The following is a 21,818-nucleotide window of genomic DNA, read 5'->3' as shown; positions in this document are numbered from 1 at the left end:
AGTACAATTTAGTATCAAAGTTTCACTGCCCTCTAAATGCATTCCCCTACATTCTGTATAAAACACCCTCCTTTTCCATCTTTTACTCTGTTCTAATCACAGTAAGCAGGTATTCCAAACACTGAGAGAAGGGAATTTAAATGCCTAATCCACAGCCTGAGCCAGTGAATAGGTTAATAAATTGAACAAATTCAGCAAAAACTACAAAACAATTCTTATGTTTGAGCAGTAACTTAATTTCTACTTCTGGCCTTGCTGAGCTGTGCAGTGAGGAACAGGTAAGAGCTCAGGTGCCCAAGCAGGCAGTGCTGGGCTGGGAGCATTCCCAGCTGTCCCCTCACCTGATGGGAATGATGTTTGAGAACAGCAGCAGGAACCTGATGATCTGCAGGTACCAACGGCCTGCGAAGTGCTGGAGGGCCACCATGACCAGGGACACCACCACCAGAGCCCCAAACAGGATCTTGGTGAGGCAGTTCACCTCCAAATCAAAGAGGCCAATCTAGAAGAGCAGGAGAGAGAGATTTCAGGCACACAGATGAAGGTGTCAGCTCAGTGCAATATTCACAAGGGAAGTGCACTGCCATTCCATCCAAAGAGCCATTCCCACTAGTCAGCTTATCTTCTTTCAAAACACTACAAACATATTTAAATTTATAATCAATACTCTTGGCAGCTTGTTAAATGAGATTTCCATCCCTCAGAAGCTCAGCAGAGGATGCAGAGGTGTGAGAGGACTCAGGCTGCCAAAAGCTGTGTAAACATCCCTGCACTGTCTTAGCTTTGCTACAATGGAAGAATGCAGCAAAAGAAGCTTTTCTATTCTAACGGGAACTGTCTCATTATAAACATATAAAACAGTGGTTTGGGCAACCTTGAAAAAGTGTCATGACATATGTATAATAGGATGAAAAAAATCCTAGAGAAATCCAGGAGAAATAGCTTCTGTTCTGGTAACTATCTTAAATCACAGGCTGGAAAATATGAATTATTCCTATGAGGTTGTCCCTACAGTGTGTACATAGAGTATTTCGAAGGATCTTCTTTTAAAAAATGATCTGTTTCTGACCCTTGCCATTTATTACAAACCTGTTTCTCCACCATACCTTACTTCTGGGGTTGGAGGTGTTCATCACACTGCGCAGCTCCCGTCCCGTGTAGAGGACAACTCCCACCACAGTACCTGCACACACAGAGGTTTTCTCCATAAAAGTACTCCTCAGGTGGAAAGCACTTTCACCAGGCTAATTTCAGAAGCAACCAGAAATTCAAAAAGCTGGTATCTGCAACACAGCACTTATGAAAACACAGACTGGAACCGGAATCCTCCCAGGCAGTAATTCAGTCTCAGGGTCGGACTTGATGCAGCATCACAGACTCCATCAGCTCATGGGAAGAGCAGCCAGCTCTGCTCTACCCTCCCTGACCCCCTTTTGATCCACTTGTCTCTCCAGACTACAAATAAAAGTTGGTAGGGATGGAGGATTTCTTGGATTTCCTCTCACCACTTGGAATCCCACTTTGGTGCTGCCTTCCACCAAACCTTCATTGTGTGTCCAAATTAAACCAGCTCCGGGCTAGGGGTATTTACTGGCAAAGGTTGAAACAATCAGAGCAAATCTAATTATTGCAGAGCTCAAAGACAGAATTACCTTATTTTAAAATCTACAATTTACTTTAAGTGTTTATCTAAGTACTTTTCCTACCACTAAGTGAATCACACCAACTCCTACCTTCCTGGAACAGATGGAGCTGCTGGGAGCCCATCAGTGAATTTGAATGCTCTGTCCCACAGTTGCTAAAGAGCTGAGAGCAACAAAGTCCCCAATTTTCTTCTTGCAGGAACATAATTCACCATAAAATACAGGGTTTCTGTGGGTTTTCTCTTAAAGACTTTGCAAAGAGCCATGAAGAAAAAGCTGTCTACCATCAACAGTTTAAAAGCTGCTATTGCCCAGAGTTAGGAGTCTGTAAAAATGGAGAAAATCAACTCTAAAAAAAGCACTACTGCCAATACCTTGCTGCTTTATACTCTATTATTCCCCTGCTCTCAGTAATGATCAGTTTTAACAAGCTGCAGGTGACTTATTTTTAAATAAGGCTGATTCAAGAGAGGTGGCTTCTAAAAATATGTTGAGAAACATTCCTTTAAAAAAACACCCCCAAAAACAACAACAAATCCTTGGAGCCAGATGGCAGGTGGTGGTAAGATCATCACAATTCAGATCAGCAGATGGCACAGCTACTCCAAATCCACTGCAAACAGTCAGAGTCAGACCCAGCCCTCCTGCAGCAGATGGAGAAAGACACATTGCTCTGCTTCATCTAAAAGGGGCTGCCCCAGTGAGATGGCACCACAACCGACAGCAGAAGAAAAATAATATCCACAGAAATAACCTACAACATGCTATTTGTTACTACCACAGGAGAAACAAAATCCAGTATTGTATTGATAAGTCAGTCAAAATGAGAGGAAGCACCTGCCAGGACTAGAAGAAGCTTGAAAACACACTGATCTGTGAAAAAGGAGTGTTTCTAGTTGGTTTATGGCCATTTCAAACAGACTCAATTGCATAAACCCTTTGAAATTATATTTGCAAATGCACTGTCAAGTCTCTCCATTTGACAAGTTCAACTCCAGAGCTGGACTCCAGAATTCCACTCTCCTCCAGCTACTGCCCAGCAAACACAGTGGGCAGGAGAGGAACAAGGCTTTTACTTTGACAAGCCTCTACAGGGGGGCATTGATTAATCTCAGGCCTCGGGAGTTTATCGTATATACGAGTCAAAATCTGTCAAAGACTTGATTTTCTTTCCTTTCTTAAGAGTATATAGGACTAACTCAATGGCAGCACTTACCTGGAAATCTTTCATCTCGGCTTCTGTTCTCAGAATCCATTTGACACCATTTCTGTTACAGATTAGGATGTCAATGTGCAGAGCAATTAAGTGCTATTCTGCTCCTAGATGCTAAAGAAGGGCCCCAAAGGCCACTCCACTTCTTTCTCATCTAGGAATGTCCAAGAGGCAATTAGATGTCAGCTCCGCTCCCCAGAGGTGTTAGGACAAGGGGGAAACCTCATTCCAACTGCTAATTTCTCCAACTGACAGAATTATTATTCCATCACAGAAATACCTTTAAAAATTGTTAACATATTCCCTTAAAAACAACTTTACCTGATGCAATCACTGTGCTGGCCCACAGGGTGTTTTCTATGCTTAAACTTTCATTTACTGGAGGGTCACTGTCCTCCTACAATGGGAAAAAGAGAAAAATAAACAAACTTGTCAGTAATGGAAAAGAGCAGATGATGAGACGAGTCCACAGAGGTGTTTGGGGAAGGATGCTAGGTGAGCTGGCAGAGGGATTTCTGATAGAATGGAGAATTTTCATAAACCCTGGTGACTCTGGTTGATTTCAGGCCCTGCCAGCAGACTCACCCTGGTGAAGGTCCCCACGAAGTTGTGTATGTCAATGTTGGGTTCTTCTGCGTAGACGTAGGAGCGGATTTGCAGCAGGTCCTATCAAACAGACACATCCATCAGCCCTATCAGCTCCTATCAGCCAGCCACAGCTTAATAACATACAGGAGTTTTACCAGAATACTGCATCAAGAGTTACTTGGTGTGGTTTAGAACTGACTTGATACCTACTGCAGCCCAGGAGTCCCCCAGAAAACACACCTGGGGCAGCAGGGGATTTCCTGGGGTGACACCTGAGAGACTCCCGGGACTTATCTGTGCCCCAGGAAAGAAACCACAGCCTGAAAACTGGACTGCAGCACCCCCAGGTTTTCAGGCAAAGCCTGTCCACAGCTCCCAAGCACAGAGTGCCAGGCAGGTGCTCACAGAGGCCGTGGGCAGGCGCTGGGTGCAGGTGACGGGCAGCCGCAGCTTCCAGTCAGTCTCCCCGTCCAGCTGGTCCGTGCGCAGGAAGCAGGACCCTGGGGATGGGAACAGCAGTCAGGGACCCTGCCACCTCTGTCCTAGGCACACCTACAGGTAACTCAGGGGATGGCTTCCCCTCTAGGACAGCCACATCCTTCTTTCTCTGGAAACAGGGTCAGATTTACATTTGTTAATAATGGAAGGATGACGTTCCTGCACCACATTCCTTTCCCTCCACTAGGACAGAATTCTCTGTGCTATACTTTTTTAAAGACACTTGAAATGTTCCCATTAATCTGTTTTCTAACCCTTCTGATCAAACATTTCCTTATCCCACACTTAACAAAGCAAGCCTGAACAGTAAGTAAATATATCTAAAATGCAACCAGATTCATTTACCCTGGACTCAACCCCTACATTCTTTGATTAGCAAACAAAACTCGAGTATAACATCCTGAGAAGTGGTGGTCCATAAAACCACTTGAGTTCCCTCTCTCTCTAAAATTTTACTATTATCTATTTCTTTCACATTTCCAAAAGATAATTTTCTCCAAACAACCAGTGAAAGGTTAATGGCTATTTTGACAATTGGTTCCAGATGTTTACCATTCTTCTCCGACGTCCTTAGGAAGATCATGTCAGCAGGGACCCTCTGGTTCTGGGGGGAGAAGAAAGGCCATTATTGTGCAGCCAGCTCTGCACGCGTGTGCAGCGCCTTCCCCAGAGCAGCAGAGGCACAAAGAGGATTCCTTTGTCAGCCTGGAGCCTGGGATTCAGTTTGCTTTGAATCCTGAACTCGCTTCCCTGCAGAATTCCAAGTGCACGATAATAACTGGTGCCAGCTCCCACTGACCAGACCCAAGGGTTAGGTTTACAAAAGGGCTGGAGAGTAATTCTAGAAGTATGAAGAAATCTTAAACTAGTGCTGGTTTCCTTTCAAGGAGTCCCATGTTAGCAGAAAGGTTGTATCTGGAATCTGCAGCTACCAAGTTTCTCATTTTGTACTGAGTATTTTCATACTGATGGTTTTAGAGGTCACAGCTGCTTGCAGAGAGTGGGTAGGAAAACATAAAATCAGTGGATTAAAAAAAAAAAAACAATTAAAAGTTGTACAAAGGGGGAAATATACCTGTATATACCAGTACCTACAAACGGATCACTGGGTCTCCCAAAACTGCAATGCTTATACCCAAAGAATCACCTGGATGCTGCATTTGCTCCAGGTATTTAATCCGTGTCCAACAGTCACAGAAAGGATAGAGAAGCTCTTTATCTTGCTATAGTACAAGTAAAAAAATGGGCTATAGGCATACCTACAGATTTGCCCTCACTTGTAAAGATAATGATGCTGTTGGTGAGGTGGGAGAACACTGTAAAGTGATGAAATATTTAAATTTGTGTTCAACACCTGATACTCTAAGTCTATTGTAAAGTAAGTAGGAATTCTAAAGATCTCATCTTCTATGATCTTGCAAAAAAAACCCAAAAACAAAATTAAAAAAAAAAAAACCCAAAACCAAAACAAAAACAAAAAACCCCCAACTTTACACAGGAAAGAAGAATATAAAGGCAAACCTTTTCCACAATGATGAGGTCACCCACTTGTATGTTAGAGCTCTTCACCTTGACAGTCCCTGCAAAGGAAAGGTGCTGGTGTTCGAGCAGAGCAGGACAGGCTCTGGGGTGCTGTGTGCTGCTCCTCCCCTCCTTTCCTTCCCCTGCACTATGGGGTGAAAATGGGAAATGCTCCCATCACAGGAACTGGGCAATGCTGCCCTGTAAAGACTTCTGAGCCCTCTATGCCTTCTAAGGGGTGCCTCTCCCAAAAAGGGCTTAAGTCCCTCCTGTAACAGCTCCAGACAGCAGCCCTGGCTGCAGAAAGCCCCAGCCACTCCTGAGTCATAACTCTGAAACAACTCCTTAAACTCCTTTTTGTACTGCCTAACTCATGAATTCAAAAACACTTCCAGCATCAGGCAGGTGCCAGAGCAAAAAGAGAAAGTTACAGCAGGGAACCATTAAATCCAACTCCTTTTCCTCAGGTGCCTGGAAATGCAAAGCTTGACTCTCAAGGCAAGGCCTGGAAGCTGGAAGTACAATGGGTTCTTCCAAAATCCAGCCTCATTTCCTGCCCTGCTGCAGCTCCAGTCTATGGCTCAGCTCTGCCACCTCTCCTTTGCCTCTTGGAGGACTGGCCAAATAAGCAGAGAACAGGTCCTACAGACATCATGTAAATATTTTTTCCTGTGCAGCTGTCAAACATTTCCCAGTTGCTTTAAAACAGGGGATTAATTTAACAATTGGCTAGTAATTTCAAATCATTAGCCAGCTCTAGATTTGGCTTCTCAGACTAACTAGTGATTTATAATCAGTTAATTTGAACCCTGCCTCCACGTGTCTGTTATATTTCAACAAAAGCCTCTTTAATCTGCTGTGATTTGAGTGGAAGTGGGGGAGGCACGTGGAGCTCACCCTGGCACGGACAACACTTCTACTGTACCTCAAAATTCACGGGCTAACTGGCCAGATAGCAGCTCAGGGGAAAGCAGGAGGGGGAAGGGAGGGGGAATAGAAATTAGCACAAAGCACAAAGGTCACTGGGATTTTACTACTGGCAGTCCCTTCATTAGCATCCTTCTCAGGATATGCTTCAGTGTTTCTGCTCCAAATTAACAATGAAAGCCATTCTGGGCTGGGGCAGCCTGCTGCTTTGGTGACACACTGTGTGCCTAACAACATGCTTCATCACTGCTGCTAATAAATGCAGACTTCCTTGCATGCTGTAATTATTCCTACAAATTATAAGCAGTCATGGCCCATTTCACAAATATCTCATAGGTCTTTCATGGATTCTGGAGTTTGCCTTGTGAAGGTTTTTGGTTAAAAAAAAAAAAAAGGTAAACAAAACGAATGCTGGGCTAAAGACATCTCTGCCGGGGCAGGAAGCAAACCGGGGATTAAGAGTCCATTACGCTGGGGCTTGAAAAGAAAAGCTGCACTCCAAGAGGATCAAAAAAAGCATCCCTGGCAGTCTTCTGTATGGGCTATACAAAGTTAGGTACTATGACACTAAAAGGGTCTGACAGATAACATCTCTTCCTCCCCTTTTAATACGGTTATTCACAAAGCAACAAAAAGTGCTTTTGAATATTCTCCTGTGCAAAGGAAGGGGGGGAAGAGGCCGAGTGCTCTCCCCACACAGGCACAGCCACTCCTGGCCCAAAGTGCAGAAAAGCTGTGGATTGTTTAACCATATTTTCCGTATCCTCTCCAAGATCACAAGGATTTATCTGGTGACTGTCAGCAGAAGCAGTGCTACCTGCAGGGCTCAGGCAAGCTCACTTTTGTAAGGCTTTCCTTAACAAGGTAAAAAATCATTCTGCAAAAGAGAAATTAATGCCTGGACAAAGCTGTAACGTGATGATTTCCTATCATTATGCACATAAAAGGCTTTTGGGATCATTATGCTGAAAACAGTATCATCTGCTGTAAAATTTTTCCAATTTGAGAAAACCCAAAGCAGCTGGAGCAGATTTGTCTTGTTCAGGAGCCCTCCAACCTCAGCTGTTGGAGGGTAAAACAAAGAGGGGACCTTTCTAACCAGCACACGTTTTTATAACTCCTGGATAAATGAGATGCCCTTTTTAGGTAGCTAATTCTGCTTTTGCAGCCTCCCTGGCCCCCGTGGGTGACATCTCTGCAGTGTGCACCACACGTCCTGCTAAGAAGGCCAGGACCAGATGTTTCCTTTGACTCAGGACTCCCATAAAGAACTTACTTGAATTAGTTTTATTTTGATCTTGGGAATTCTGTAATTCCCTTTTCTTTCTGTGGGGAAATGCCACCTAAACATCAGATGTTTTCTCATGCATGTTTAAAAGCAGCTAATAAGCACAACTGTTCCATTTCCCAGAACTGCTCTATTTAAGTACTTTTGTAATTATAAACTCCTGGTTTTGTAAGTGCAACTAGAAATGCCTCCTCTAAATACAGACAGGTTTATTCAGCATTTATATCACTTTCAGTTTCTACTTCCTTAAGTTAATCAGAATAGAAATTGGTGCTTATCACTTTTTAAAAGGAACTAGTCTTGATCTCTCATTTTAAAAAAATCTATTGTTAAAATCTGTCTGGTATTTGTTTCATTCTCTGCTGTGCCCTGATTTATCTTTCTTAAAGACAAGAAAGAAAACATAATCAAATGCAAACAGTTTGTTCCAATTTAAGCTATGGTTTTTGAAATTATCACCAAATTTGCAGCATGATGGATGTACCAGAAAGCAGATGATTTCAAGTAATAAATATATTAGCCAGAAAAGATTGCCTTTTTTTGCCCTATGAGCACTTAGGTAAAAATTTCACAATAGATCTGCAAAGCTGCACTGAACTACAGATCCAAACACTTTGGAATTAAAGATGAAGCCAGAGGTTTACTAAAACAAGCTAAATACATCTAAAACATAAAAAAAGAAGGGGGGTGGGTTTGTTTGATGTGCTGCACCAAACTTTTGGCTTTTGTAGCCTTATGCTGTGGAGCAGGACTCGCAGAGTTTGGGAAAATATTGGTTTTTTTATGGCTGGTAAATGCCAATGATCTGTATCTTAAGTAGCACCCCTCAGTAGGAGGCCCCTTCCCACTTTTCTGTGGAGTTTCTCTCTATTATGCAGTGTTACCCAGGGAGGGGGGCTGCAGGAGAAGAAAAACAAGCCAGGAATTTGCAAGCACAGTTCGAGCTTTCCATCAAGCAGATCAGAACACAGACCCCTGAACACAGGGAGGCTTGTGGCTCATGAATAGGGGATTGAAATTTGATTATTTTTTATAACAATCCAAACAACTCTCCTTTAAATGCAGAGCTTTCCACTAAAAAAAACCAAAAAAAAAGCTTTCTAGAAGTCTGCTGGTTTTGTCATTTTGGAACATAAATGGATCATCTGGGTAAAAAGATAAAAAAGGTTTAGGGAGGAGGTTTTTGTCAGTAGGTCTCAGCACAGGGCTGTGCCAAACCCCTGCAGCATGACCTGTGCTGTTCAACAGCAGCAACAAAAGAAACAGCCTGTAAATAGCCCAAGTCCTACTGTCAGCTACACTGAAAATTAATTGTTCACATCAGCTGTTCCAAATTTATTTTGATATTTGCTGCCTCTGCCTCTGAGCTGGTGACACTCTCCCTTGAAAACCCAGCTCCTTTTATAAAGGGGTGAGATAAATCAACCCCCAAATTTCCATCCCAGCCTCACCAGGTCCTTCCCTGCTCCCAGGTAATTCCCAGAGGAGCTGAGGTTTTAATCATTGGAAAAGATGATCGTCTCTCCCAAAAAATTAAGTTCTGAGATTGAGTGAGGGACAGAAAATTACTCTTCTCCCCAAACCATGTGACAGTCACAAATAATTTTCTATGTTTTTTTTTCTACTCAAAACTATACTACAGTCTCATTCCTGTTTCTGCACAAAATTCATGTTAAATACAGTGGCTTGAGATTTTCAGCTAGCGCCCAGCTGCCAATCCTCTTTGGTTTCTTTCACAAAAATTAGAAAAGTTAAAGGACTGGGGGCAGGGAAATCATTCATGGGAAACGTAATAGCAATATGAAAAGAACTAAAGGAAAGGTCAGGCCCCTTATAGATCACTGAATAGAATCCAGAAGGCAACTCTTTTATTTCTTTAAATAGATGTAGTACACCCCTCTTGGATGAGGCTTTTGTTGGTTGCCAAGCATTTTAAGTGTTGTACTAAGAACATGTTATTAAAAGGGGATTTAATATTCAGAAACTCAAACTCCCCAGTTTGGAGTTGCCTCATAACTCCCGGCATGTGAAATATATCCAGCCTTAAGCAATTATATTTGAAAAGCAGCCTTATTCCTACAAGTGCAGCATTTTTTTACTACACCTACATCACTGCATCTTAATTCAGGGGTATAAACTTTTATATCTAAGAAATTGGAAACGGAAAAGAACCAAAACTTGCTCAAATTCAGTTCATTGCCTTTTTGAAACACAACCCTGGCCTCACCATCTTTGTCATGGTATTAGGAGTAACTCCATAGTGAGGCAGCACTGGATTGTTCCAATGAGAATTTAAATGTCTTTGTTAGGTACAGCACAGCTGGAAACAATGGCCAGAGAGGGTCAGGCTCAGCTGAGCCCAGCCTGGGCTCGCTCACAAACGGGGGCTCCAAACTCCTCAGGGCTGGAGAGGGACTCACAGGGATGGACATGGAAAATGCAGGAGCTGACCCAGCCAGTCCTCGGGAACTACAGCACTTGCTGCTGACAAACACACACCTCAGAGACCTTTTAGGGTCTTTTCAGGCTCTGCAGGGTGGGCAGGCCCTGGCACAGGTGCCCAGAGCAGCTGTGGCTGCCCCTGCATCCCTGGCAGGGCCCAAGGCCAGGCTGGACAGGGCTGGGAGCACCTGGGACAGTGGAGGTGTCCCTGCCCACGGATGGGGTGGCACTGGGTGATTTTCAGGGTCCCTTCCCACCCAGACCATCCCATGAATCCCTCAGCAAACCCCAACCTCCACCAGAGCCTGCTGAGGAGCCACCCAGGAGCAGCCCCCGCATGCCAGGGCTCCACGGCCACAAAGCCACGTGCCTGGGAGCCCAGAGCCCCCTCCCAGCGCCTGAACTCTGGCTCTGGCTGTCAGCAGGGCTGCATTCCCCAGCCTGGGGCTGACCTCTGGCTGTGAGCTTGCTGTAGATCTGCGAGTTCACCTCCTTGTCCCTCATGTAGCAGCGCAGCTCCTCGGCCGCCTCGCGGATCACGGTGACAGCCAGCACAAACCCCTGCCAGCAGCACGGGGAAACAGAGGGAGCAAAGGGTCAGGGGAGAAATCACAGCTGCCTCTAACAACAGCCATATTTATCAGTGCCAACGTAGCAATCTGCTTTTCCTTTTTCCAGCTGATCCCCCTGAATCGGGGCACAGAGATGTGCTGCTGTGCAATCCCCAGTACCAAACACACACCAGCTGCTTAAAACCACACTTGCTGCTTAAGAAACTTCCCAGTTTTACCAGGGTGCTCTCCCCAAGCACATCTTTGTAAAGGTAATCCCCCAAGCAAGTCTTTGTAAAGTTTAACCCCAAGAAAACCTTTGTGGAGTTTACATGAAGAATGTAAGTACCAGATCTCATTTCTCCCCACAGCTGAGTAAGCAAGAGTGAGAAGTCCAGGGTAAGGCAGACCCCCCAAATCTCAGTGCTCGGCACCTCAGAGCCACTGAAGTCAGCACAACTCAGCTGGGAGATTTCTTTGCATAGAAATGTATACAGAAATCTGTATAAGGCCCTTTTTACATATTCAGATAAACAGAGGATGCATGTGCCTTCATGTGCATGTACACAGACACTCCACCTACACAAATAACACTCTAAAGATATTTATGTGCTCTGCTCATGGTATAATTACACGTTTGCCTGATTAGGGCTTCAAGTCCTACTCTTCTGAGCTGTCATTTCATTTCCTCTTGCCATGAGGCAATGCCTGCATCACACCCCTCACTGTATAAAAAATAATTAATTAATGCCAGCCAACTCTTTATGGGCTTGGTATCACTAAGCCATGTTTCTACCAGAGACTATTAGCTCAGACTAAATAGTTAAAGCACTCCTCATGCACCACAGAAAATGAACTTTTTACAACTTGTGTTGAAAGCTGCAACCAGGTACTGATTACCTCTGTCAATAAGGAGCTTTAGGAAGGGAGCAAGGTGATGTTAGAAATGGCAGGTTTCTGGTACTTACACATTTATAAATGTGTGATCTAATTCATTAATATAGCAATGAAATGCATTCATTCATTTACCTAGCAATTCCTACCTGCTTTCCAAAATAAAACTAAAAAAGCATCAGCTATTTTCAGCTTAGGTTTCAGTTGTTTGAAGAGCCTTCAAATAATCACCCCAAACTATTCCCACATGTTCCAGCTGACTGTGTCATCTCACGTGTCAGTCATGGAGAATTCATGGAGATCCAGGCTTTAAAACAAATAGAATTTTAACAGCAGTGTCCCAAAGCTGCCCCTTCACTTCTTTCTGGCTTTTGCCAGGGATCTCACTGCACTGAAAACTAAACCTACAACATGCACAGCACAGGCCTCAGGAAGCAAGTTCAAAACAGGACTGAAGGTGCAAACTTACACCTCACAGAAAAGGCAGCACAAGAAATTTTGTCAAACACCAAAACTTTCTTGGAGAAATAAACTTTGAAGGACCTACCAGAGGAACCCAGTATGTGTAAAGTGCACCAAGCCTCATCTCAACCACGAACTGAGAGCAGGCCAAGAGCAAGAAATAAAGGTTGAAGAAGTATTTGAACTGGTTAAACAATACCTAAAAAAAAAAAAAAGAAGACAAAAAGAGGAGGGAGGATGTTATGCATGTTGAAGTAACCACCAGAAACATTTCTGCATGCTTTCCTAGTGACTAAATGCTGACTTGGGGCAGTTTTAAAGCAGTCCTGGACACTCAGGACACTTCTGTGTCTGGTTTGCTGCTGCCCCGAGGCAGCCTTGGCATCAACTCCACCAAAAACATCCCCATCATTTTCTCCAGCTGAAGATTCTGCACTTATCTACTGTAAAACCACTGAAAAATGGGGAAAGCAGTGGAGTGGGACAATGAAAAGCAACTTTAGTCATGCTTACCCCAGGGAGAAAGGTAAAAAAGTTGTACTTCTGGTTGTTGATGACATTGCGAGGATACCTCTGGTCTCTCTTCTCTGGGTGCCCAAGCCACACACTCCGAGGCCTCGGCTCCCTCCTCCCACAGCACCTCAGGCACTCACAGCACCTGCAGAGGGAGCATTCATTAATTAATGAGCTCATTTCTAACACACCTCTGGGTGTCACACACACACCCTGCAGCCCCTGCCTCAGCTGCTCCCTAGGTAGTGCCATACAACCATAATTAATACAACTACCCTCAATATAACCACTTCAGAAAGTTATGCTTGCCTGAAACTCTCAATTTTTGTCACCTCTACAAACCATTTTTGCTTGTTAAAAAGCTAACAAGCAGATTCTTTCCCCCCTCAGTTATGTATGAAATCCACACTGAAAGGCAGCTGGTTACCAAGACCAGACAAATAGCAAAATTGGTGTTAAACACTCAAAGTCAGAAGCTCTACTAAAGAAATGTATTTCATGAGCTGGACACCTTTCAATTGCAGTTTGCTTTTACGTTTGCATGTGAAGACCTCAGACAAATAGCCACTTGCATCCCAAATATATTTGAATAGAAACTGCTGGAAGTTGTGGTATTTGGATTCCAACAGAATATAGACATGCTCTACAGAAAAAAAGGGAGAAAAAAGTGGTTTTCCTTCCTTCACAGAGGAGAAAAGGCTCCAAAAAGAACCTTTACCCAAGGGAGCAAATCTGCTGTCCACACAGCCTATTTCATCACAGTGTGCTTTCCAGTTAGGAAAAATCAGGCAGTCCTTGCAATCAGACATCTGAAACCATTTACCTTTGTTTATTTTTGAGGCTGGGCCTCTTACAGGGATTGTACTCAACAGCAAAATAGCCCCACACCTATATCATAATATTTACAATCGGCTGACCCCTAGCAGCATTTCCCCCACAAACACACTTGTTGCTGTAAGAATGGTAATCTACAAACGCTGTGCTACTCCAGGGCTTGAGAAACAACCTAAAAATAATGCAGCTCCCAGAATAAGCAAAAAGGGCACGGGAGAATCTGCTGAGTAAAAATAACAGGTTTGTGAAATCACTGCCTGGCTGGAGTCAGTTTTTGCAAGTTCCTGAATTACAGAGAAAGCAAACTGAAAACCTAATTAAACAAACAAAAGAAAAACTTCCTGCCTAGCAAGTTTGGAAGGCAAATATCAGGAGCATGGAAGCCCAAGGAAAGAATAGCCAGAATTTCTGCTGGGAGTCTCCTCCACAGCCTTACAGCACAAGGTTTCTGTAAAATATTTAATTTTTAAATAAAATACTACACAATACTACAACCAGCACTGGGAGCCCCAGGTTGCAACACTGGAACTGGGGAGGTTCCTCAGCTCTCAGGAATCCCATTACATCACAGCCCAGGGCTGCAGCCTCAGCCAGGAGCTCCTGTGCTAGGCAGGAAAATCCTGACAGCAAATCCTGACTCTTACCCCAAAACCATTCCAGGATTTCTGTTCTGAAGGCATCCACTCAAGCCCAGCACTGGTATTTAACCCTCAGCACTCTGTGACTGGGTTTTCCCCTCCTGTGCTGTGCTGGCTGGGCACGAGCAATTCACCACCCAACCCTGCTGGAGCAGGAATGTCATCTCACAGTGACTGCTCCAGGGCCAGCCCATGAACTGCTGAAATAAGTTAAAAGTGAAGTTTTGGTTAGAACAGAGCAATTTCTCAAGCACAGAACCATGAGCTCATTCTTCCAGGCAGATGTTTATCACTCCTCCCAAACGTAGCCAATTGCCTTAATTTTTAATTATTTTTAGACTTTTCAGTGATGTCTTAAACTTCACTGGGGAAGAATCAATAAGATTATTAGTTCTCCTTTTCCCTTTCTCCTCTGGAAACTGAATAATCTTAATGTAAATAAAAGAAAAATCTATTCATATGGGCACCAGAAACCAAGTACTCTGAGCACATACAAATGTATTTTCTGAGCACATACAAATGTGTTTTCAGATTAGCTTTGGTGCCCATTAAATAAAAAATTCTTTTGACTGGAGCTGTCAGCTTTTCCCAGTTACTTTATTTATTCCTCCCTGCAAGAGTGTTGCAGGCACTGTGTAGTTCTGTGATCTGCTGTTTCTCTGGCTACCACCCCTATTTTTAAGTCACAAGCTTAGAGATGCAGACGATGAAGGAAGGGGCTGCTTCATTACTGTAAAATTCTCTGCTCAGAGCAAAGGCAGTGGCACAGGAGGAAGTTTCTGGCAGAGAATTATTTGCATTAGTAGGAATAATAAAACGTTTTCCATCATGAAAACCAAAGACTGCATCCTAGAAAGATTGTCTAGAAAAACAGCTGTGAGTTTACCTTGCTGCTGAGAAACGCTGATAAAATGAAGGTGCACTTTCCAAGGAGAGGAATCACAATGTTACAGAAATGTAAACAGTTTTCTGTAAAAGTTTGGGAACACTTTCCTAAACATTTCTCCTTCTCCATTTTGCAACTGAAGGACTGAAGAACACTCCTGCAATAACCCTGAAGTATAGAAAACTAGCAAGTGAGGGTAAGTAATGGACTTTCAAAATCATCACCTTGCAGAAAGACTACGAAAAATACATGAGCACAGCTTATATGGGGCAGCTTCTACAGAACTGTGCAATTCACATTTTAAATCATAACTTGGCAAAAAAATCGATGGGAAACAAACTCACAAATCCTCAAATAGAGTCACAACCACTGAAAAGAATCTCTCAGGATGCAAACTGTACCTCAAGCTCAGTCCTGTAAGTGAAGCTGCCCTTAGTCTGCAGAGGGATCCAGATGAACAGGAGGAACTGAAGAACAGGTCTGCTCTGCACTTCACCCGGGATTATATTTGCTCACAAAAACACGCTCCCAGTGGTGATGTAAGAGGCAGGAACAAGCAGAGTGACTGCCAGTTGCCAGGTGAACAGCCACTAGCAAGAAGCAGGTTTTATTTATAAATGTTTGACAGAGAAGTATTTGAAGATCAAATGAAAGATATTCCCATGTAAAACAAACCCAATGGGAAAAAAGTGCCATGTTTGTAGGTGTGCAAACCTACAGCCAAATGTGTTCTGAAGTGGCATTTGTCAAATTAGTGCTGAAGTTCATTGATATATTTAGTCACTCCTAAACCGAGCCCATTTCTCAGATTTTGTTTCTGTGACCCTCATGGGCTGTGCTTGGCACCTCTAACACCCAAACCAACCCCCACGTGACATCATTCCAAAAGCAGGGGACAAACTGTCCATGGCTAAAGAAAACCAGAGCCATGCATGACCACCTCACCCTTTTATGGACCTGCACATGAGACATGGCACACGGAACATTCTGGAACATTCCCTCTTCAGGCCACGCAGCTGGCATGGCTCTGGAAGGAGCCAGGAGAGCTGCAATTCCTGCAGTTCCCTGGCTGTGGGAAGGCAGCTCAGCCCCAGGCTGCACGTGCCAAGGCACACCCACACAGGCTCTCCCAGGGCAGGAGCTGCCGTCCCTCTCTGTTGACTCTGAAATGGAATTTGCCACTTTAAACAGAGCCAGAGTACACAGGCAGCACAATGGCACAGCCTCAGCAAGTGTTCCTGTAAAGCTCCTCCTTCCCTCTCCTTCCCCTGCAGCTCTGGAGCCAGGCCTTTTCCACGGCAGCAGCTGCATGAGCACAGCAGTTTGCTGCTTTAAAAGGAGCCTTGCAGGACTGAGGACTGACACCACGAGCTATTTAGGGGACAACTTGTGTCATGTGCTGAGCAGAGCACACGGGGTGCTCCAGGAATCTGCAGCTCCTCCCTGGCAGGACTGGGCCCTGGGCAGCTCAGGCTCACTCCCATCCCACCAGGGCTGCTGCAGCTCCTGCCATCCCTCTCTCCTCACTGGCACAGTGCTCACAGGGCTTTCAGAGTGCTGCAAAGCCTCGGGATGAACAGGGCTGAATCCAAGGCACTGCATGGGAATTCAGAGCTCAGCCCTTGGCTGCAGCAAGAAGAGCCCCACTGAAGCTGTGCTCAGGAACAGATCCCCACTCTCCCACTCAGTTCTTTAAGCTCGTGGCTTCTCTCCAACACAGACCTGAACTGTCTGAGCCATCACTCATCTCTGCAAGGTTCCTGAGCCAGCTCCTCCCTGGCTTCCTTTCAAAGCATGCTAGAAGCTGAGGGTAATGAAAGCCTTGCTGGATGGCACCTGCCCTACAGGTGAATTAGCCATTTCTTGCTTTTTCTTAGCAAAACCAAGATTTCTATAGAGACGTTCACGACCAGAAATCTGCTCCACACTGCAGAAGACCACACCAACAAAAATCTGTCTGAAAACTCACCCCCACTGCTGGGGGACCCCCAGAGCAGAAACCAGCTGGGGCTATGCTAAAGTGAAGCCCCTCAACACTTGCCCATCCTGGGTTTCATATGTGTCCAGGAACATAGACTGGATGGCTTTAGTGTTTTCCTCAGAGGGAACAGAAGAAAGAAGGCCTTGATTATGGCTTAGGATTCCCAGGACTCTATTCTGGCTGCAACACCAGGGACCCCTCGACTTGCTGGATGATTTATTCTATGGTTTCTAACACTGGTTTGGATTGGCCTTACTTCAATGCTTTGCTATCCATCACTTGATGGAATACCAAGACATCACATCACTAAAACAAGGGTTCCTCATGTATGACAAATCCCACCCCCAAACAATTACTGCACCAAACAGAAACCCCAAATCCAATTTATTTCAACTGCTATTGAGTACAAGCCCTAGGCAAGCTTCCTTCCCGTGCTGCTGGAATTTTTTGCCACCACTGAAAAGCCTCTCAGTGGCTGCTAATCAGGCAGAATCCACAGGCAATGACCCATAGCTCGGGTGAGCTGAGGGCAGGTTCTGCTAGGCAGCACTAACCACAACGAACACCCAGGAGGCTCCTGCTGGAGATTACAGAACTCCAGGAAAGAATCCATTGGAGCAGCTTTGAGAAATTTCCCAGGCCCTCACCTCTCCCCATTCCCTTCAATCACATCACCAAAGGCAAGGCCACGGTGGCTGCACCTTGTGGCACTTGCTCAGCGGTGCATGTGACACAGGCACAGGGGATTGCTGCTGCATCACACACACCTCCCTGCTCTGGGTACTGCTACAGCACCACCAACAACCTGGCAACAAGGAATACATCTAATGCTGAATAAACTGTGTCCAGCAATGTCAGTTACAGGACTCGACACAAACTACCAACCAAAAACATAAACAAGGCAAACGTGTATATTTCCCCTTGCTCTAACAGTGAAGATTTCTTTCAATATTTTGGTTTATTTTGCTAACATCACTCGCCACATTTAAAAAAACCCAAATTCTCCAGGGACGAATGAAATGCTGTGATAATTGACAGCCAGGTGATTTGGATACCACGTACACCCTGCTGTGTGCAAACCAACCTGCCTGCACAGCGGTGCGATTTCGTAATGGAAGACTATTGGAAAACCATTTTCCTTATTTAACTTCCTGCATGGGAATACCGATATAAACATGTCCCTACGTCTCCTTCAGGGACGCATCGCACACTCGGGCTTACGGCAACATCGCCACAAGGATATTGTAATGCCGAGCTGATACAGTTAATGGGAGCCGGGCCTTTGTTACACGCACCACCGATGGTCCTGCGCTCCTCCCAGCCGAGGCCGGGGGATTCTCCAGCCCCGGCCGTGCGCCACAGAGGGGATGGACGATGACAAGCAGGAGCCGAGCCGGGCCGGGCCGGGCGGGTGCGGCGGCGGTGACACGGCCGCGGTGACACGGCCCCCGCCCGGCCCGGCTCCTCCGGGCGCTGCTGCCCCGCTGTGCCCGCGGCTCCGGCGCTGAAGGCCGGGCCGGGCCGAGCCGCTCCCCGCCGGGGCTGTCCCCGCTCCCGCAGCCCGCCTGCATCCTGCCGTGCGCCGGGCGTGCCGCGGCAATGGCGTCAGGAGCAACCTGTCAGCGCCCGCCTGCCTCCCCCTCATCCTCCTCCTCCTCCTCTCCTCCTCCCCCCCGGGCTCGGGCCGCCGCCACCGCCCCCGTCCCGCGCATCCCGAGCGCGGCCCCGCCGCCGCCCCGGTGGTCGCGCCGCCGCCGCCGCCGCCCCTCACCCGCCGCGGTGTTTGCTGTCCATGCGCTTCTTCTGCCGGACCGGCTGCAGCGGGATGTTGTCGGTCATGGCCGCGGCTGCGGGGCGGAGCGGGGGATGCTCCGGCTGCCGGCAGCGCCCAGCCCGGCCGCCGCCGTCTGGCGGCACCGCCGAGGGGCCGGCCCGGCGCCGCCGGCTCCCAGCACGCAGGTGCCGCTCCCGCCCCGCCCGCCGACTCCGCCCCGCCGCGCCCCGCCGCTCCGGGCAGTGCCGCACCGCGCGGCCGGGGATGCTCCGCCGGCCCGGCCCCGAGCGCCGGCACCTGGCGGCTCCGCGGGGCCCGCTGGGGTCGGGTAGGGTCGGGTCCGCTCCACCCCGTACCGGGCAGGGCAGCCCCGCCCTGATCTGCCAGACCCTGATCTGCCCCGCCCAGCCATGCCCTGCCCCGTCCCCGTCCGTCACCTGCTCTGCCCTTCACCCCGTCGTGCCCTTTCCCCGGCGCCCCGCGCTCGTTTCCCGTTCTCTCCCAGCCTCAGCAGCTCTGCGCTGAGCGCTCCTGGCCGGCCCAAGGCCCGCAGCTCACCCCGCGTGTGCTCTGCCTCCCGCAGCTGCGGGCTCAGCTCCCCTCCTCTCACGCACCCTCGGGCTCAGCTCCCCTCCTCTCACGCACCCCACCGCAGCACAGGGGTCTCTGCTGCTGCTCGCACTCTGCTTGCTCGGTGACCTTCACCCCCTCCTCTCAACGCCCGTTTCTGGATCCGAGTTCAGATGTCCTCTGCAAATTTAGGCACAAATTGCTCCAGCACTTGTGTTTCTGATTTCAAGCATCTCGTTACACTATGGATTACAGCAGCACAAAAACTGCAGCTGTCATTTAGTGTTCTCCCTTACAGTTGAAGCAGAGTCATCCTGGCATTTTGCAATGAGGACATTTCAGCAAGACAATGAAGAGTTACACCAGTTTCAGGCACCAGAACTGAGACTGTTTAGACAGATATTTCCAATGCCCTCCTAACTTGGGCTGTCTTGTTGCAAAAATTGTTTGTAGGATTGATTTTTAGGCTGTATTTCAATTAAGTAATACCATGTTTTAATTTCTTATTTCCCACTGAAGTAGAAACAGAAATCCCTTCTCCCACAAACACTTTGGCTCATGAATCATATTTGCTCTATTTTTTCTCATATTCTTCATCTGATTTTTTTTTTTTTTGTATGAAAGGATAGGATACTAGATTTCACTGCAAATGATAATTTCATAAAAGGAGCAACTGAAGAACCTAAACAGGACCTTGTCACACCATTGCCACAAACCCACTGCCCAATGCTGTACAGGCTGGAATGCCACTCTGAGCCTCCAGCCTCAATTAAAATAAAACTTATCAAATGCCATTTTTCATTTGCTTTGATGTGAAAGTGGCACTGGATTTGAAAACACCCAGCATTCTTTTATGCCCTTGACACCTTTGTGATCAGACAGAACTTTAGGACTTCTCTCCTTTACATGCAGCAGCTGAAGCTCCTCCGTGTCATTCCTTTCCCTCTCCGACACCCAAGAACGTGGGAGAAGGAACCACTGAGTGCTGCAAGGTGACTCAGTCCCAGAAATCCTAAAGGAGGAGCAAAGGGATGCCCTGCAGCCTCACACAGCATCTGAGGAGCCAGAAAAACTCTCAAGGCCTCCCTTATGGGCTCTCTGATTTTCTGCCTTCTGTTGAGACAATTTTGGTTTTTAGTTAGGAAATCACTCTGGAGGGTCTAGACCAGGCTGTAACGCAATGGACTAAACCCACTCCTTGACATATTTCTGGCATAACATTTGCTTTGCTGGAAGGATTCACTTGTGATCTCAGCAGCACTCACAGCAGGTCTGAGCTCTCCTGGTTTCCAAGCCTTTGATTTTCATTCTCCTGTTGAGAAGGAATGCCCAAGGGAAAACCTCCAGCCTCAGTCTGAGAAGTTAGGATTGTTAAATCAAGTGAAATAAAACTGATTTTGTTTTTTTCTGATGCCACTGGCTTGCTTTGATGCTCTGTTTTTGCAAGCACAGAACTTCAGGCTCACAAAGGAGCCCTGCAAGCTCCAGAATTAATATTGCACCACTGCTAATTAAAAGGAGCTGAGATATTTTCCATAATTTTCAATCATTATCTATGTTGGTTTTGGTTTTTTTTTTTTCTCCCGGATGATTAAATTAACAGCAGAGCAAGGAGTTTTATATCCCTCTCTGTGATCCCAGCATGTGATTTTTCTTAGAACCAGAGCTGGGCCACTGGGCCCCTCTGAGGTTGTCCTGTAGGGAGAGTCCCTCAGACACTGTCACAGTTCTCACCACTGCACCCCATAAATCCCATTTAACCCAGGAATGGTTTATTGGCAAGTCCAAGGCAGAGCCCCATTTTGAAGACAAAGGTTGGATGAAAGTACCAGGCTGTGGATTGGGATGATTTAATGCCTTTTCCTGAGCAGGCAGCACAAGCACACCTGCTTTGCCAGCAGGATTGTGTTTTATGCACTGAGTGTCCCATGGTTCAGGCTCACACAGACAAGTGGAAGCTGGCAAAGCCCAGCCTGTGGACACACCTGGCTGCAGGTGCATCTTAATCAAACCAGAAATTCCTGTGTCCATCAGTCTCTGCCTGCCACAAACACTTTCCCACTGGTTTTGGAAGCCTTGCTGCCTCATCTGTTGCCTTTCTCCCCTGCAGCTCCTTGGTGCAGAGCTCTGTCCCCTCCTTGTCCCCGTGGCTTTGCTCCCTGCTCTCTGCCTGTGACACCAATTTCTCACCCACACGTGAGGCCTTTGGGCCCCCCTGGTCCTCAAATGCACCCAGGTCTCTCAGCTCCACTGATCAAAGAACAGGTCAGTAAATTGTGTTTTGGGGGTCTGCCCATACTCCTTCAAGGAGCAAGTCCTGGTGCCAGTTTCCCACTCCAACAATGGATGGGTGGTTCTGACAATGCATTTGCAAATTGCACTCATTACCTACTTAGCACAATATGCTATAAATTTTGTTCCATTATAGTTTGCTACTAAATAAATAATTGGGCTTTTAATGCATAGGACTATGTTTTTTCCTGATGAACACAGAGGAAAGTCATAATAATTACATCCTGTTTGACTTCTTATAAGCTGAAAGGTTAATTCAATTTTGGAACTACTTTTGGGGTTTGTTTACTGTATGTTTTTCCC

The 21,818-nt window shown here is 46.3% G+C and overlaps 1 protein-coding gene across 5 annotated transcripts in view; it reads right to left on the bottom strand.

Annotated features, from left to right (window-relative positions):
* The window catches only part of ATP9A (ATPase phospholipid transporting 9A (putative)), a 47,834-nt gene extending 29,027 nt beyond the window's left edge, over nt 1-18,807 (bottom strand). For 2 of the 5 annotated variants that reach the window (XM_059862792.1, XM_059862793.1), the window contains exons 1-11: nt 18,651-18,807; nt 12,541-12,685; nt 12,113-12,226; nt 10,573-10,681; nt 5,464-5,522; nt 4,495-4,546; nt 3,850-3,944; nt 3,442-3,522; nt 3,178-3,253; nt 1,107-1,183; nt 342-502 (exon numbers count right to left, since the gene is read on the bottom strand). In XM_059862792.1, the coding sequence (XP_059718775.1) occupies nt 342-502; nt 1,107-1,183; nt 3,178-3,253; nt 3,442-3,522; nt 3,850-3,944; nt 4,495-4,546; nt 5,464-5,522; nt 10,573-10,681; nt 12,113-12,226; nt 12,541-12,685; nt 18,651-18,718 (1,037 nt within the window). In that variant the 5' untranslated portion in view covers nt 18,719-18,807. Of the gene's footprint in view, nt 1-341; nt 503-1,106; nt 1,184-3,177; nt 3,254-3,441; nt 3,523-3,849; nt 3,945-4,494; nt 4,547-5,463; nt 5,523-10,572; nt 10,682-12,112; nt 12,227-12,540; nt 12,686-14,018; nt 14,186-15,299; nt 15,456-18,650 lie in introns of those variants that run through there. The other 3 variants (XM_059862795.1, XM_059862794.1, XM_059862796.1) reach the window with 3 other exon arrangements.
* Nucleotides 18,808-21,818: the final 3,011 nt, after the last annotated feature.

The sequence above is a fragment of the Haemorhous mexicanus genome, chromosome 18, assembly GCF_027477595.1.
Source record: "Haemorhous mexicanus isolate bHaeMex1 chromosome 18, bHaeMex1.pri, whole genome shotgun sequence".
NCBI classification, from domain to species: Eukaryota; Metazoa; Chordata; class Aves; order Passeriformes; family Fringillidae; genus Haemorhous; species Haemorhous mexicanus.
This window is presented reverse-complemented; position numbering and strand designations above follow the sequence as displayed.